This window comes from Mustela nivalis, assembly GCF_964662115.1.
Source record: "Mustela nivalis genome assembly, chromosome: 6".
In the NCBI taxonomy this organism is placed as follows: domain Eukaryota; kingdom Metazoa; phylum Chordata; class Mammalia; order Carnivora; family Mustelidae; genus Mustela; species Mustela nivalis.
The window spans coordinates 110,595,140-110,614,149 of NC_139025.1; the positions used below are offsets into that span (position 1 = coordinate 110,595,140).

Genomic DNA, 19,010 nt, shown 5'->3' on the forward strand with positions numbered 1-19,010 from the left:
AACTATGTAAGGTTGCTTTCCCAAGATGCAAGTAGGAGATGCGTGGGGTAAGTAAATGCTCTCTATTGAGCAAGAAAATTTCGAAGCCAGTTCATGTGCTGCTGTAGAGAGTCCCAGCATACAGGAAGGCCTATCAGCTTTGAAATTTCTGTGTTGGGAGAGGAGCATGAGCATGAAGTTTCCCTTGGTTTAGGTTGTATTTTTGTGGTGGAGAATCATCTAAATACTGTCTGCTTTCTTGAATTCTGGGAATAGGATCACAGTAGCATTGATTGGACATGAAAGAAGGGGTAGCCACTGTTTATTAAAATGTCAAGGGCATCTCTACAAAGGAATTTGTGTTTTGCTTTCTTTCTCTCTCTAATACAATGAGAACCCAAGTGTGTATGTATTAATTACCCTTAATATAAATGGGAGGCAGTAAGTGGAGCTGAGAAGGAAGGGGAAGTAGAGAGAGAGATAGGGGATGTTACCCAGCTCCTGGCCCTGGTTTTTAGGCAGAATCCAAGGAAGCCAGAGGAGGATCTTTCTCTTTTTATTGTGTGACAACTGCTTTGTTCTTCTTTGGGCTGTTGGAGGACCAAAGAACACTCAAGGATAGCTTTCACATTGGGAAGGGAGTAGGTTGGTCAGGTGGGAAGAAGTCAGTGTCTAGAGAGTTTAGAATACCAGGTAAGGAGAGTTGCTGAAATCCTGGGGAGCAGGGAGTTGCTGAAATCTTTTGAACATGGAGGGATGTGGTAAGTACTTCTCTAGATCAGTCTGGGAGAGGTGTATGGGCTAATGTGAAGGGAGGAAATACTAGAGACAAGAAGATTGCGGTGATCTGTTAGATGGGTAGGAGCTGTATTTGTGGAAAAGAAAAAGGAATAAATTGGACAAAATAGGCAGGGTGGGGGCAGAACAGGATTTTAGATCTTTTTCAATTCTAGGGGCAGGCAAGATAGCCTGGGGTAGTGGGGTGTATCTATTCCCATCAATTATACTAGCTCGCTCTGGCATATATTTGCAATAGGATGTGAAGGTTTTCACTCTAGTGTAGATGGTGCTTACCCATGTTAGAAGCCTGAGGAGCTTTTAACAAATGTTTGTGTCTGGGCCTCACCTCTGAGCTTCTGAGGTCATTGGTCTGGAGTGGTTTTTCAGGTAAGATTCAGTGGAAGAAACATACTTACATATGAAGACATTTGTTACAGGTATTTGACCTTATGCACTTGTGGCAGCTGGTTAAGCCATCTCTGAGGTGTTGACACTGAAACTTGAAGTCCACAGGTCAGGCAGTCAGGAAGGGAAGGCGGGTTTAAGGTGGGGAGAGCAAACACCACCTAAAGACCCATAACAGACTGAGACCTGCCTCAGGGTTTGTTGCCTCTGACCGGGATGGTCTGGGTATCCCAGAGAAGCTGGGGACCTTTGTCACAGGGCTAAGCACATGCACCTGGCCAAGGAGTTGGAGAAACTGAAGGAGGGTCTTGGGGAAGGTGGAACAGGTCCAGGTCCAGGTCCTGGTTTATGCAACCACACAAGCCAGCAGCTAAGCAATGATGTATGAGAACTACTGAATGGCTGTGGCGTCACCTCCACTCCCTCAGCTCCCCCAGATCTCTCCTGTGATCCACCCTAACTGGAAAGGAAGTTCTGGGAAATGTTCAACCGAACTGAGTTAACATGTTACAAAACCCTGCAGATGAGGGCCTGGGCATCGGTGTCTCGTAGAAACTCTCCACATGATTGTCAGGTTAGACGTGCCCAGGAGCTTTCAGCAAATACCTCCTGAGCTTTTGACACAATCGGCCTGGAGTAGTGATTCTGAGGTGGAGGCTGGCAAAGCCCCACAGGCCATTCTGATATGCTCTTCTACCCTTGAGAGGCACTCAGGTAATGCAGTAGGAAGGAAGGAGGGAGGGCCAGAAACCACGGAGAGTACCAAAGTGTCGAAACTGGGAGCTGGGAGCTATGTTGCAAGGGGGCAAGGAGGAAGTAAGTGATGAAGCAATGGAAACTGTGGATGCAGACCATGCTTTTGAGAAGTATGTTAGTGAGGCCAAAAGAAATAGGGCATCTAAGGGAGTTAGCTAGATCCAATAACCATGTCCCCAAGTACCAGAGGGGAGCCAGGATGGACTGCTCCCCCCTCCTGGTTTCTTCAGCCTTTTGTTTGTTTCTTCTCTTCTGGTTCTCAGGATTCTACTTCCTCCTTCATATCAAAGAGCCCAACTATGCCTTCTGTCTGTAGGTGGAGTCTGGGGGGCCAGGGCATGTCTTTCATCTGTTCCCAGCTCACAAGGTCTGGGGAGTACTTCATAAGAGAGTTTCAATCTCAGGTTTCTGCAGTTAAAATGAGAGAAGGGATTTCTATTGGCAAAGAAAGGAAAGAGAGAGAAACAGAATTTCCTTAGGAACTAGGAAGCACAGGGTGCCTGGGTGGCTCAGTCATTAAGCGACTGCCTTTGGCTTAGGTCATGATCCCAGGGTTCTGGGATCAAGTCCTACATCGGGCTCCCTGTTCAGCAGGAAGCCTGCTTCTTCCTCTCCTACTCCCCCTGCTTGTATTCACTCTCTCTCTGTGTCTCTCTTTGTCAAATAAATAAATAAATAAAATCTTAAAAAAAAAAAAGGATTAGGAAGCATAAAATATTGTTCTGCAGACACTTGGGTGGCTCAGTTGGTTAAGTGTTCTACTCTAGGTTTGAGCTCAGGTCATGATCTCAGGGTCGTGGAATCAAGCCCCGTGTCAGGCTCCTTGCTGGGCATGGAGCCTGCTTAAGATCCTTTCTCTCTCCCTCTCCTTCCCCCACCACGTACAGGCACTTGCATGCCCTCTCTCTCTCAAATAAATAAATCTTTAAAAAATACTGTAAGCTGTTTGATCATTTCAGAAGCAAAAAGAAACAGTTTAGTGCATATGCATTTCACAAACCTGACATGTAAGTTTAATGATTATTTTCACAGATTTTTTTTCATTTTTAATTATAATATTTTCATTGATTGCACATGTACTAAAGGGCTGTGTTGGTCAGTTCATCTCCATGCTAGTAGTGGAAAAATAGAATATGGTTTATGGCATCTCTTTGCATTACTTGTATATTGTCTGGTAAATTTGCATTTTGTTACTATTATGCGCCCTTTCCTCTCCAGTACCTAAAAATGAATCATTGGTTCATAAGTACTTCTCTTAAATATACATGCACTTGGAGAATGAAAGACAATGCCTCAGAAAAACTTCGCAAACCTAATAAAGAACATGTTATAGTACAAATAGGAAAAATAAATCTGTCTGTGACAACAAGGAAATCTGAGAATAAGACTTTCATGCAGGAGCCAGAAAAGGAACGGGTGAATTACGTGTATAATGAAGAATATCAGAAACTGTGTTTAGTAGACTAAGAATCTATTTACATCTAATTCCCTTTAATTTTCAGGTTTTTTCTAGAACAAGGGCAAAATAATGCTTTCTAGTATGTTATATTGAGTAATATTGTCAATAAAGTGAGAGAAAGGAGCAAAACAGAAGTTTGCCCAAACTTGTCCTCCTGCCAGTCAAAATGAGGGTGGTCTACACTGTTGCCAAACGCTTTAAAAAAATAGCTACAAAGTAAAACATGTTGGAAGGGCAAACCTAACCAGCATTGGCAACATTCCTCTTTGAGGTGATACTATTGGATCTCAAACCTTAGTGTGTTTCAAAATTTTTCAAAATTGCCTGAACTCTGACTCCTAAGGAATTTCTGATTAGTGGCTCTGGGGTAGAACCCAGAAATTCGTTTCTTTTTTTCTTTCTTTTTTTTTTTTTAAGATTTTATTTATTTATTTGACAGAGAGAGATCACAAGTAGGCAGAGAGGCAGGCAGAGAGAGAGGAGGAAGCAGGCTCCCTGCTGAGCAGACAGCCCGATGTGGGACTCGATCCCAGGACCCTGAGATCATGACCTGAGCCGAAGGCAGCGGCTTAACCCACTGAGCCACCCAGGTGCCCCCAGAAATTCGTTTCTAACTGATTCCCTCCTGCAGGTGATTGAAGGTAGTGCTTTGAGAACCAATGGTATGCATGCCAAGTTACTACAGGTGTGCATGCTGGCAGATACTTTTGTTGATGGTATAATTGGATAAATCATTAGAGAATATGAGGCATTGTCTAATGTGCCTTGCATGGGTGAGGGAAATGTGCTTAATGACTCCTCACTGGAAAATCTATGTTTGAGGAGGGAGGATACTTTTTCTCTCAGTTGATTAAATCAGCTGTGGTATAGACTGGAACTGGACAGTGGGATTGGTAGTGAGAGTATGCCAGCTGTAAGTGAGCAGGCAAGGACTTGATGAGTTAAAAACGGCTGCATCTAAATGCCCTCTCGGCCTTCTTTTCCCACACGGGATAGTTGGTGGTCATTAGAAGCCTTTCCATTTTTGATTCTGAGTTGAAGGACATACAGAAAATTGTGAATACAATGAAACTGTGATAATTGAATATGTACATATTTCATGTGCTATACAAAGGAATGGGTAGAACATTTTTTAAAATTGAGAAATAATTGATATATAACATTGTATTAGTTTTAGGCATACAGTGATGATTGGATATATGTATAGATTGCTACCACAATAAGTTTGGTTATTACCCATTAGCACACAGTTAAAATTTTTTTCTTTTTCTTCAAAGATTTATTTATTTATTTGACAGAGAGAGAGAACAAGCAGGGGGAGCTGTAGAGGATGAGGGAGAAGCAGTCTTCCCACTGAGCAGGGAGCCCGATGTGGGGGTTGATCCCAGGACCCCAGGATCATGACCTGAGCCAAAGGCAGATGCTTAACTTACTGGGCCACCCAGGCACCCAATTTTTTTTTCTTCTGGTGATAACTTTTAAGATTTACTCTCTTAAGGGCAGCAAATTTAAGATGACTTTTCTCCCACTGAAGCATGGTGACTATTGATGAAGAAGGTGTTCAAGAGTTTCTGGATTAAATAATGTGTTAAAAACATTTATTTGCAACATTAATAATATGAGCACAGACCGTTTCTGGGGTTCAAGTGGCTTAGCTCAGCAGAATGCTGTGTCCTAGCTAGACTGAAATGTAGCATGAATAACTTGATCACAAATAATTTGATTCTTTGCATACTTCATGACATCTTTCCTTCATTCAAGAAATAATGATGTATCATTGGGAAGGCATGTTTTAAAACCACATACCTAAACTAAAATTAAACATACAAGACTGATTTTCAGAGCCCCCTGCAACTCAGGGGAGGACCTAGATTTCACTTGGCACAATCTTGTGGGTTGAAATGGTCCATACACCCATCCTTCCTTGTAAGTGCTTGTTCATTTAGCATTCAACAGACTGTGAAAAGTAGTGAGACACATTTCTTAATTTAGTGAAAAAATTTTCCATGATATCTGGATCCACATGTGAGCCAAATAATCCAGAACCATTTGACAGCACCATCAAATACACCTGCTTTCATTCCTGGCAACCTGTAACTATAATCTAGGATCTTCTAGTTTTGGGGATATAAATAATAGAAATCAGCTTGATGTGGATCCTGACCAATATATTGCATAAGCAGGATCTAGATATCCTGGTGAAAGACTGTAAGTGATAATAATACCCCCCTCATTGATTTGAAGTCCTTTGCCATTTTCCTCATTTTATATTTATTTTAAAATCTATGACTAATATGTTTCTTTTTAAAAAACACATCATAGCTGGTGTTCTGCATCCATTCCAAACAGCTGTTGAGTGGTCATTTTTGAATTGAAAATTACAAATAGCTACACAGGATTTTTTTTAAAGATTTGGTCTATACTGGCCCTAGTAATGCTCCATTAGCACCACCGTGTGGAGAGAAGGAACCATATCACTCTATGGTTAAAAAGGGTGACAACTGATCCTCTTGAATGTCAGCTAATTTTACTAAATTTTTGCCTAGTAAGTTTTAGGAAAAACAGAATATTATTTTAAGAGAAGGAAAAAGTCCATTAGAGTCAGATTTATTGGGCACTTGCTGGATGCTATGCTTGTGCATCTCATTTTCTCCTTCCATGACTCCATGAACCACTGTTACCCTCTTTACAGGTATGGAGAAGTGGTTGGATGATGTAGCCCAGATGCCTTCTAAAAGTGAATATCAAGAAGATGTGGACATAAAAATAGTACTAACTCTATCCTCTAGACTCCTTTGTCCTTAGCACAAGCTGGACAGTCTAGTTTTCAAATGTGAACACAAAGGCACATGTCTGACTCTGGAGCATCATTTTGTTGTGGAAAGAAAGTCTTATTTCAGGTTCTTCTCTGTGGGTCTCATTTGCTCGAGTGAACTCGAGCATTCACTAATTCCTGTAGAAACAAAGACCACATTGCCCTAGTTGTTCAGAAGACTCTGAATGATTAGTCTAAAGATTAAGATTGCTGGGGCTCCTGAGTGTCTCGGTCGTTTAAGCGTCTGCCTTCAGCTCAGATCCCATGATCCCAAGTTCCCGTCCCTGAGCCCCACATTGGGCTCCCAGTTCAGCGGGGGGAGCCTGTTTCTCCCTCTGACTCTCACTCTTGCTTGTGCTCTCTCTCTTTTTCTCAAATAAATAAATACATACATAAAATCTTTAAAAAAAAATGTTAATCAGACTCCAGGTCACATGACCTGGAACTTCACAAATTGCAGGACAATATCCTCGAAGGAGAGAAGGTTGTTCCTTGAATTTGGAGTCAAATTGTTAAGGAGCACCTGGGTGGCTGAGCTGTTAAGTGTCTGCCTTTGGCTCGGGTCATGATCCCAGGGTCCTGGGATTGAGCCCTGCATCAGGCTCCCTGCTTGGTGGGAAGCCTGCTTCTCTCTCCCCTGCTACCCCTGCTGTGTTCCCTCTCTCTGTGTCTCTATCAAATAAATAAATAAAGTCTTTTTTTTTTTTTTAAGATTTTATTTATTTATTTATTTGACAGAGAGAGATCACAAGTAGACAGGCAGGCAGAGAGAGAGAGAGGGAAGCAGGCTCCCCGACGAGCAGAGAGCCCGATGCGGGCCTCCATCCCAGGACCCTGAGATCATGACCTGAGCCAAAGGCAGTGGCTTAACCCACTGAGCCACCCAGGCGCCCAATAAATAAAATCTTTTAAAACGAACTACATGTTAAGTGAAATAAGTCAAGCAGAGAAAGACAATTGTCATATGGTTTCACTCATATGTGGAACATGTTGGGTCAGTTATCAAAGGAACGAGACTGAGACAGAGTGAAAGTTATGCAAAGCCTTATTCTATGCCAGGCATTAGAAGTTAGACTGACCGGCTAGGGCCGCCTCTGAAGCGAGTGATACCACCCCCGCTACCCCTCCCCCCCCCCTGCTTGGTCTTACAGGTTAGTTTTATAGGGCGCAACCGCAGCAAACTTCTACCTATGTGGCTTTGGCTGATTGGATGTGTCTCTTACCTGTGTGTTTTATTAACAGTAACCTGGAACTGATAGCAATAACTGTTGAGGCATTTATTAAACAAAATAGCGTTGTTTTAGGTGTGTTTTAGCAACAGTTACCTGGAACTGATATCAGTAACTGATGAGGCATTTATTAAACAACAAAATGTCTACCTGGGCAACATGAAGTCACTTTGGCTAAGTAGGCCCAGGCAGGCCCTAGGGGTTTAACAGGTTTTAACATGGAATCGACCCCAACAGAACATAAGCAATGGCACGGAGGACAATAGGGGAAGGGAGGGAAAACTAAATGGGAAGAAATCAGAGAGGGAGATGAACCATGAGAGACTATGGAACTGGGGAAACAATCTGAGGATTTCAGAGGGGAGGGAGGTGGGGGTGGGTAACAGGGTGGTGGATATTGAGGAGGTTACATGTTGTGATGAGCACTGGGCGTTATACTAAACTAATGAATTGCTGAACACTACATCAAAAACTAATTATGTACTATAGAGTGGCTAATTGAACATAATAAAAAAAATCATCTTTTTTTTTTTTTTAAGATTTTGTTTATTTATTTGACAGAGAGAGACAGCAAGAAAGGGAGCATAAGCAGGGGGAGTGGGAGAGGGAGAGGCTTCTTGCTGAGCATGGAGCCCTGATGCCATGCAGAGCTGGATCCCAGGATGCTGGGACCATGACCGAGCCAAAGGCAGATGCTTAATGACTGAGCCACCCAGGTACCTCAATAAACTACATCTTATTAAAAGATGTACAATATTTCTATGAGTGACTTAAAATATTATAACTTACCTCCTATACCCTGAAGTTCTACCAATTAAATACTTACTTATGGTGCCTGGGTGGCTCAGTTGATTAAGCAACTGTCTTTGGCTCAGGTCATGATCCCGGAGTCCGAGAATCGAGGCTCGCATCAGACTCCCAGCTCCACAGGGAGTCTGCTTCTCCCTCTGACCTTCTCCTCTCTCATGCTCTCTCTCACTGTCTCTCTCTCAAATAAATAAAATCTTAAAAAAAAATACTTGCTTAAGTTAGTAAATATATTAAATAGCTTATAGGTCTGCTAGAGGTACTAATACCTTAGTCTTAATCAGTAAAGTCAGATCCCTTTCTCTCTGCATTTGGTGAAGGTCACTTGGGGCAATGAGGAATCCAATAGCGACTCATGGTAGGCAGATGCTTTGGAGCATGAAGCACTTCAGCAAGGACAGGTCTGAGTGAGCCAGCCCTGACAAAAGGAAGGAAGCATGGTCCTAGGTACTAGAATTTAGGACAGTACTATAGATCAGCTACCTTATGGATTAAATCAATAGTTTGTAAACTAGTTTGGGAATTTAATGTTTATAATGTTGTTCAGGTTTCTTGGAGCTATGACTGTCCATGACTCAGTGATACTGTTTCTATGGGATGATGTGTTCTGAGTGTTAAACAACAAAATTACAAGGAAACTTCTGTACCTAACCTATTCTGTGTTGGAAATAAGAAACATTTATCAGTGACACAAGTATCAAAAATGACACATTTCCTATGTGTCAGTTCAGATATAAACACTTTAAATGTTAACTTATTTAATCCTTATAAGAAGGCACTGATATTACTTAGTTTTACGGGTGAAGCAACTGAGGTACCGTTTCATGGCTTGCCAGGGTCATTCTTGGATTTGAATCCAGGCAGTCTGACTTCAGAGATTATGACTCTTAACCTTTGTCCAAGATGTTTCTAACTTCTATGCGTAGATTTCTATAAGTTTCTATGCATAGATTTTTATGGATCTCTTTCTATGCATAGACTTTTATGGATTTTAGAAGTATTTTCAACTTGTAATTTCTCATTTATGCCTCAAAAATAACTGAGGCAATTTTCAGGAGCTGAGAGGGGAAAACAATGGAAAGTGGAAATAGCTTAATGGAGATTCAGTTGAGGAAATCAGTGAGGCTCAGGACTTGAATTCAAAAGCTATTTTTATAATGGACTTTAAGGGGATTTCAAAAAATCAGATGTGCATTACTATGATAAAGTTCTGCTCACTTTTCTTTCTTCCTTTCCTTTTCCTTTCCTTTCTTTTTTTCTTTCTTCTTCCTTTCCTTTCTTTCCTCATTCACTCCCACCTTCTCTCCTCCTCCTGTTCCTCCCCCTCCTCCTTTTTTTTTCTCTCTCTCTCTCTCTATATATATATTTCTTTTTGCCTTTCCAATTTCAGCTTATTATTCTTGGGGAGAGGGATGAGTTTTATCATTGCTTTTCCATGAAACAATTTATTTCTGAATGGTGATAAAATGATTAAGCCTTTTTAAGTATGAGAAATGTTCTGTAGACTTTAAATGATTCTTCATGGTGTAGTTGAGAAAGCATAGGATGAAGAAAATAATAAGTATTGAAATTTTGAGAATTCTCCATCTCAAAGTATTCCTGTAACAATGGTAGCATAAAGCACCATTCCAATGATTTAGCTCAAAAACATCATAAGTGCTTGATAAATAAGTGTTGAATACCCACAAAGGATGCCCTCTTAATACTTGCTAATCAAATACTGCATGTGACCAGGGAAATGGGAAAGATGCAATATCTTCTTTTTGTGGATAAGGCAGCAGATGAAGATGGAATTAAGAGGACTGATAACAACAAAGATTTAGCCAGGCAGGAGGTTCAAAAAGATTAAGACCATGTAATTTGCTCAGCATACCATTCTCTGATTAAGGTGTTTTAGAGTTAGTCTGAGGGGTCTGATTGTGGGCATGGTAGAATCAGTGGAGCAACCATGTCTCACAGTACTCACAGGTGGATGGATAAATGCTCAGATGAATTATGAGTTCCTCATCCAGTTTTTTTTTTAAAGATTTTATTTATTTGACACACAGAGATCACAAGGCTCCCTGCCAATCAGAGAGCCCGATGTGGGGCTCAATCCCAGGACCCTGACATCATGACCTGAGCCAAAGGCAGAGGCTTAACCCACTGAGCTACCCAGGCGCCCCTCCTCATCTAGTTTTTAAGAGCTACCCTAAAGCAGGAGAGAATTGAAGAGGTTGAGTTACAAGGCCTGTCAGCTCTTACAGGAAGTGTGCAGATAATAATATAGCATCACAAAGAATCATAATGGAGAAATAGCCTTCTATTCCTACACGTGTACCCCCTAATGTGCTTAGTGACATGAGAAGCAAAGCAGCTGTGGAAAGATCTGTAAAAGCACTAGGAAGTTTAAAAAAGAAATCTATAAATGAAGCTCTTTTTAATATATTTATTATATATAATATTAATATATAATATTACATATTATATATATATATAAAGCTCTCATTGTAGAAGCTGCTCCTAGCCAAGAAATAATAGAAAGAGTAATTGACATTGTAATCAGAGTCACTGATGTAATGTTAGCATTCTAGGAGAACATGAGAAAACAAAGGTGTTCTTCAAGAAAATTAATACTGGTGGAGGATTTTAAAGTCCCTGTAAATGTGAGGAACACTTTACTGAATTCAATTGCAGGACACCTGAGGTCCTCAAACAACTTTATTTTGCAGTTTTTATATCTTAGAGCATTTTGGTGAGATTTCTTACTAAATGGTAGACATGAACTCAGTAGTTTGAGAAAGTTTTATCACTGTTTTCATGGCTTCATTAAGAAGCAGGAAGAACGTGAAAGTTGATTAATCCACTAGGACTAACCTACTGCAAGAAGACTGATTTCTCAAAATTATGTGAGAAGCAGCTTTATGGTTTTTAAACCGTATTTTGTGAGTTATTAAAAGTTTAAACAAATTTACCAAGGTCCTTGGATAATAAAGGACTGATGTCCTTGAGAAACTCTGAGATGTTGTAGATTTTAGGATGTCTTCAAGTTTATGGTCCAAGAATACAGCCTGGAGTTGACAAGTGGCAAAATCTTTGATGAACACAGCCAGTGAGCTTGCATTCCTCTCTGATGTCAGTCCCTCTCTCCCCAAGTGCAGCAAATGAAAGGGATTTGTTCTGGATATCCTCGTACAAAGTAGATTAGTTTGGAACCAGCAGAATTTATGGTTAAGTTGGTCACACTGGAGTCAAGCCACTGTGGGTTCAAATCCTAGCCCTGCTACTTTCTATCTTTATGAAATTGGGCAAATCACTTCATCTTTCTGAGCCTCAGTTTAATCATCTGTGAAAGGGGAATGAAAATTTCCAGAAGTTTTTCTCTATTAGGAGTTGTGTCAATTATTTTAGAGTCTTTTTTTACTTTACTTTACTTTACTGTTATGGTAGTTTTTTTTTTTTTTAAGTTGTTATTTATTCATGAGAAAGAGCACAAGAAGGAGAAGGGGCAGAGGGAGGGGGGAAAGAGACTCCTTAGCATGCTGGGAGCCCAATGCAGGGCTCAACCCCAGAACTTTGGGATCATGACCTGAGCTGAAGGCAGATGATTAACCCACTGAACTGCCCAGGTACCCCTGTGGTAGAGTGTTTTTATTACCTTATATATTTATCCTCATTTTTGAAGTTGAATTATCAAGGGCAAAGGTCACTGTCTTTTCCCTCCATATGTTGTTACCTGAGTTGTCTCTGTCTTGCAGAATTCCCTACTTTGAAACTAGTGCTGCCAACGGGACAAACGTAAGCGAAGCAATCGAGATGCTTCTGGACCTGATAATGAAGCGAATGGAACGGTGTGTAGACAAATCCTGGATTCCTGAAGGAGTGGTCCGGTCCAATGGTCACACCTCTAGAGATCACTTGAATGAAGAAAAGGAGAAGGGGATCTGTGGTTGTTGAAGAGTCCAGTGAGCTACACAGTCATTCAAGTGGCCCGCGTCTGTGGTCTTTTCTATGGGCAATACATGGCACAGAGAGAGATGCACAGGCATTGCGTACAAACTGCTTCTACCATTTCACTTAGACCTCTCTGGTTTTAAAATTTATTTGCTGCAGCTCTGTAAATACTTAACATTCAGCCCCAGAGTTATGAGAAATATTTAGCAGAGCCACAAGTGCCTTATAAAACCTTAGTGCATGGCAGTAGATGATTCAGAATTGAGGAATTCATAGCCACAGCAGAGTGCATTTATTATGTAGAAAGACTAAAGATACCATCATCTGCCTTAACATACATCAGTCCAGAGTCTAACACTCAAAGTCTTAGATACAATGATAAAACTATCAATCTTTTTTTTTTAATATAATTTTTTACCAATCTTTAATCCAAATTAAAATACCCTACTACTCGTACTGTGGGTGACCTTATAAAATGCCATGTAAACCACTTGATTGTTAAATAAGAATATACACAAACATCAGTTCAATGTCCTTGAGTATTAATTTATATGAAGAGTGTCTTTAAATGAATATAGCATAGATGATGCTTATAGCTATAGACTGGATAAAGTAGATTGACCAATTGCATATTCACTATGACTCTTGTTGGTAGGAAGGGGGTTGAGGGTGAGGTTAGGGGTACCTTAATATAGTATAAGCAACGGAAGTGGGGCTTCTAGCTTCCTGCTATATTCCCACTGCTCTGAAGGGGTGATTGAAGGATCAGGGAATTAAATTTTTGTGGCTTTATTTCACTATGATCTGTGTGTTTATACTTGGCCTACACACTGGCCACATTTGAACATAGCTTGTGCTTATGCCAAAGTTATTTGTGATAAGTAAGCATTTAGCTTCTTTTTCTTCATATTTATAATGTTGGTCTGGCATCCTCAGACTGCAGTTTTAATTAACTTGTAAACTACTAATTTTTTGTCTTCGCCGTCATGCTTTGTATTCTTGATATTTGCAACTTATTTTTACATTGGTGGAGTTGAAGGAATTAGATTTTAATTACATAAAATGTTTGCTATTTGGTAGAAGAAGGATGTTTGTATTTAAGCAGTTACATTTATATTATAGCTCAATATAAGAAAAATGAAGCCTTAACTAGCCTATATTTTTTATTGAGATCACAGGCATTTATTGTACTTGCTGGGTCTTGTCAAGATCATGAATTCCTCTTCATTGCCTAAGTGTCTTTGTATCAGATTATAGTTAGTTTTAAAATATGCTTCGTGGCAGGTGTTTATAAAGGTCAGAGGGGAAATTCTTATTTATTAAAGTGGTTTAAGAAAATTAGATTAAAATTTCCAAAGAGCTTAATGGCTATTTAGAAAGAATTACCATTCATTATAATTTAAACAAAGAATAATAATAAATGCATCTTGTGGTGGCAAATGATTGGAAGAACTGTAGTTAGGAGCATACAGCTATGATGGAAGAAATTACTTTTACATGGTTATTTTCAAATAGCTTTCTATTGAGTATCTATCCTATTTCTTTGCCACTTCCTTCCTACTACTCCCTTAAAAAAATTAGCTGTGATCACTGAGATCTTATATGTTTCTATCCTTGAAGTGAAGACTTCTTTTAAATACTAAGGATGTCATTGAGTCCTATGCATTTGGATTGTATATTCCAGTAAGGAAAAGATCCAGACATTACAAGGTAGTGCCCTAATCACAGCAGTACCTTCTGAAGTTGCTGTAGACTTCAGTGGAACAAATCCTAATTTTACAGCTATGTATCAGGTGTCATTTTATATGATCTGTTATGTAGTTCAAAAGAAGACATTGTATGTTTCACTTTTTTCAAGAACCAAACAGCAATTGGCTAATTCTCCATTGGCTTTAAGCATAATACACAATTAGGGACACCTGGGTGGCTCAGTTGGTTAAGCAGCTGCCTTCGGCTCAGGTCATGATCCTGGGATCGAGTCCCACATGGGGCTCCTTGCTCAGCAGGGAGCCTGCTTCTCCCTCTGCCTGCCATTCTGTCTGCCTGTGCTCTCTCTCTCTCTCTAATAAATAAATAAAAAATCTAAAAAAAACCCATAATACACAATTAAACATATGCATGATACAGTATACATGCAAGAACTATCTTTAATTATTGAAATAAATAACCTGTATTCTCTTTGGAAATCCTTTGTTTGAATTTGGTGTTAAAGTATCATTTTGGGGCATCAGTGCATTTTTCTATTTATAAGACTGTGTAAAAGTGAAGTGTATTCTAAGTGAACTTTGTGCCAATTAAGCTTTTAATTAAAAAGTGGTCTAGGCTGCCAAGTTTGTGTGTGAATATAACTTCCTTATACTTCTCCTTCTGAGGTATTCTAGGTTATTCTGGGGATTCTGCTCAGTATGGAGTCTGCTTGAGATTCTACCTCTTCCTCTGCCCCTCCCATTCATGCTGTTTCTCTATGTCTCTCAAATAAATAAATGATAAATCTTAAAAAAAGAAAAGATATAAACTCCATGACAAATGGGACTCAGGCAGCTTTCTTCAGAATTGGGTTGCCACTATACAGAAAAGGGCCACTACACAGTAGGTTATTGGTGAACTGCGCAGAGGACTTCAGTGCGAGCAGAGTTAACTGAATGAGTTTTCAAAGAGGAGTCACTGTTAGTGTTCAAAGAGGCATAAAATTTGAAAATAAAAACAGCTTCAAAAATGTTTAGACAGGCTCACATGTGTTTATGGTTTATGTGAGAAATTGGGAAATCTGAGAAGTACATTCTGTATCTTAAAGTTGATGTCAAGGTTTATGCAATCTAAGAAATGTTCAAAGGGAATGTTTTGATTGACATTTTTATAAACTGGAAATTTCTGTATGGTATTTTATTTCCAGGACTTCTATTTTTGGCAGTATTGGTGACTATATAACTGGAAGGTTCTTCCACTACAAAACATTTAGATAATGCTGAATAGAATATAATGAATGTATTTTTTAAAGATTTTATTTATTTATTTATTTGACAGACAGAGATCACAAGTAGGCAGAGAGGCAGGCAGAGAGAGAGAGAGAAGCAGGCTCCCCATGGAGCAGAGAGCCCGACATGGGACTCCATACCAGTCACCCTGAAATCACGACGTGAGCCGAAGGCAGAGGCTTAACCCACTGAGCCACCCAGGCGCCATTTTTTAAATGTAGTATTGATCTCTCGATAAAGTAAGGGAAATATTCTGCGACCACTCCTTTCCTCCCACAAAATAGACAATAACAGGGCAACAGCAATGGCAGCAACAGAAAGAAATTTCAACAACTTGATACTAAGTGTGGTTTGCTTTTGGTTTCATTTTGCCAGTATTAGTAACCAAGGTGCTTGGTTTTAGTGACTACATGCCATTAGGGGAGAAAGTCTTAGATATGGCGGAGGTAGGGCACTAGAATGCAGAAGCCCTCACCCCCAAATAGACAAAAATCCAGGGCCCGCTCTATGTCCCAGTCTCTCCTGAGAAACATAGAACCTTTTACACAGGTTTAGGTTCAAATTTATAGTACCTACTTTTTTTTTTTGTCTGAGAATGGCTAAGCCAAGAAGTTAACATAAAAAAGTGATTTGTGGCTGGTAATACTTCTGGACGACTTAGTAGAAGCAAAGCAAAATCTTTTTAGAGGGAACATCTCCACCCATACTTTACAGGACTCTTCCAGCAAACAGTCTACAAGGATGAACTCACAATTAAAAAATGACAACCCATTCCTTCACTGCCCTCTCAGCCTCAATCAGGAGTAAGGGTCAGTAAACCCAAAGCAGCAGTATTTTACATTTAAGAACTTCAAATAATATATTTATCAGATGGAGATCATAAGGTAAAAATGTTTAAGAAAATTGCAAACATAAAAGGAATTGAAACATCTGGAAAGAGAAGGCATTATTAAAGTTACAAAATTGGACTGAATGAAAATATTTCATGTATGAGAAATATTGCCATCGATATTCAAAACTTAATGGTCAAAAGTTGAATGGCGAGTTTGACACAGTTGGAGAGAATCAGTGAACTAGAAGCTAGTTTGGAGGAAATTACACAGACTTCAGCAGAGATAAAGAGCAACTAAGGAAAGAAATACAGAGGAAAGATAAAAGCTCCAATTTATATCCATTAGGAATTCTAGAAGAAGAAATTAGAGAAAATAAAAGAAGAAGCAATATAAGAAAAGAGCTGAAGATTTTTTAGTAATGATAAAACACATACTTTCAGATTCAGGAATCATGTCTCAAGCAGGATGAATGAAAAGAAATAGTATTTCCAAGATTTTAGCTCGATTTACTGGATGTGGTCTCCATGTCTTGCTCTCTTTTCGCATGCATTCTGTTGTAGTAATTGGAAAGAAAAAAGCTTTGAAGGCAGGCTACTCATCCATTCAACCTAAAGTAAAGTACTGAATATGGGGGCGCCTGGGTGGCTCAGTGAGTTAAGCCGCTGCCTTCGGCTCAGGTCATGATCTCAGAGTCCTGGGATCGAGCCCCACATCGGGCTCTCTGCTCAGCAGGGAGCCTGCTTCCTCCTCTCTCTCTGCCTGCCTCTCTGCCTGCTTGTGATCTCTGTCTGTCAAATAAATAAATAAAATCTTTAAAAAAAAAAAAGTACTGAATATGCTTATAGGCTGAAAGGAACAAAGCCTCCAATGAAACTTTAGGGCACGGGATTAAGAGCACTGATAAGGGATGTGGCCTCTGATACTGAAGGTAAGAGGGGGATGCTGGGTGATCAAGTAAGTGAGAAGGGTAGGAGATTTCTTTTTTGAGTAGCAGGATAAAACAGGAGTTGTGAGGGAGTTGTGTAAATAGCTTGGGAGGACTGGTGAGATTCTTCTGTAATTGTTGATGGGAATAAGAGAGGGAGAGGATTTAACAAGGATTAAATAATTTTCAGTCTCTTGGTTGGCAATGAATTTTGGGCAAATGTTTATTACTAACATTTCTGATATGTGCCTTTGTTGCTAACATTGTTCTGGAATTACTAGTCAAATGATTAGAGAAGAAAAGTAAATATAATTACCAGATGAAAGCAAAAATTATATGTATTTGTTGATTCTAATTAGACAAACTGATTCTAAAGTTAAACTGAAAAAAAATTTTTTTAAAGAATAGCCAGAGAAGCAATGAAAAAGAAGGCCAAGAAAGTGAGAGGAGGGCTGCAGGTAAACCCCGTTATTTAAAAAATTACAATTTAAACATTTCAGAACTGGCACATAAAGAGACATTTTGAATTAGTGGAAGAAAATGATGCCTTACTCAACATATGTTATTAGAAAAAAAAAAAAAAACAAGACAAAACAGGAATCCTATGTCGTTTATACTTAAGTAAATTCCAGTTTAGTTAAAAATGCAAATGTGAAAAATACTATAAAAATAATGGAGAAAAATTGTTGAAAAAAAACTTTGCAAAGGGAAATGCCTTCTAAGCAAAACAGCAAATTCAAAACAAACAAAAGTATAAGTTTGGATATATACAAAGAAAACTTCTGGATGGAAAAATACTATAGACAAAGTTTAAAATATCAATAAATTGGGAAATAGTATCTAAGTGTCTGCAAAGCACTAACTTTCTTAATATGTAAAGTGCTGTTAAGAATCACTGTGGGGCAATTCACAGAACAAAATAGATTTTGAACATTTGGAAAAATTCTTAACCTCGTTCATAAATAAATGCAAGTGAAAATAATAATGAAATAAATTTTAACCTCAATCTGGTAAAGATTATTTTTTTGACAAGGATGTGGTGAAATCAGGATCTTAGTGGTTGTTGTTGAGTGTTAATTGGTAAAACCTTTTAGAGAGCATTCAGTATTAGCTTCCAAATTTTAAAAGAATACCTATCATATCCTCTGACCTAGCCTTTCTCTGTAAACTCTCTTTTGGAAGAAAAAAAAAGTATTATCAATAAGTGATAGAGTAGGCATTTAGTTAGAAATGAGCTGGAGGCAAGGAAGGTGATGAACAGGTTACACGTTAGAAGCCTGGGGGCGCAACATCCTGACTTTGTGGCTTCCAAGTCCCTGGGGCTAACAGACCGAGAACCACAGGTGCAAAATTGGCTCTTCTCTTCCACCTCTGCCCCAGGGTAACCCCTAAACTCATTATAACGTTTGCATTGCGCTTTTAGCCCCACTCAGTGGGCAAAGGCTGCCTTGATAGTTTTGGTTCAAACCTTATAGGGTCAAAAACTCCTCCTGCCAAACTGTGGGAGGAGTCCCCCAAATGATTGTAAGCAGCCTCCATTAGAGACCATGCCTCTTGGAAGAAGACCCCGGCTCCTATAAAAAGAAAGAACCCCTCTAGTCCTAGAGCAGCCGCCACTTCTGGGCCAGCCCACCCTCTTACTTCGAGAGTATATTGTCCTTGATAAACTGCTTTCTGCTTTTTATTTCCCTTCTATCTTTACTGGAGTGCAGTTCCTCAGGTAAATCTTTCATGGGGAATCCAAGAGCCGACACCTCCGCTCACACAAGGTAGACTGTCTTGCTAGGAATATAAGGATGTTTGTTATACCAGAAAAATAGGAAACAATGTCCATCCATAGGCGGCCAATTAAAATGACACCTTCAGGGGTGCCTGGGTGGCTCAGTCGGGTAAAGCCTTTGCCTTCGGCTCAAGTCCTGATCCCAGGGTTTTGGGATTGAGCCCAGCATAGGGCTCTCTGCTCAGTGGGAGCCTGCTTCCCTTCCTCTCTCTCTGCCTGCCTCTCTGCATATGATCTCTGTTAAATAGATAAATAAAATCTTAAAAAAAAAGACACCTTCATACAATCGCATATACATACAAACTATGAAAAAGAATGTTAGAGGCCCTTGTGT

At 39.6% G+C, this 19,010-nt stretch overlaps 1 protein-coding gene across 3 annotated transcripts in view; it reads left to right on the forward strand.

Annotated features, from left to right (window-relative positions):
* Positions 1 to 13,532, forward strand: part of RAB27A (RAB27A, member RAS oncogene family) — an 80,611-nt gene extending 67,079 nt beyond the window's left edge. For all 3 annotated transcript variants that reach the window (XM_082733845.1, XM_082733846.1, XM_082733847.1), the window contains one exon: positions 11,968 to 13,532. In XM_082733845.1, coding sequence (XP_082589971.1) covers positions 11,968 to 12,166 — 199 coding nt within the window. In that variant the 3' untranslated portion in view covers positions 12,167 to 13,532. The remainder of the gene's footprint in view (positions 1 to 11,967) is intronic.
* The last annotated feature ends 5,478 nt before the right edge of the window (positions 13,533 to 19,010 follow it).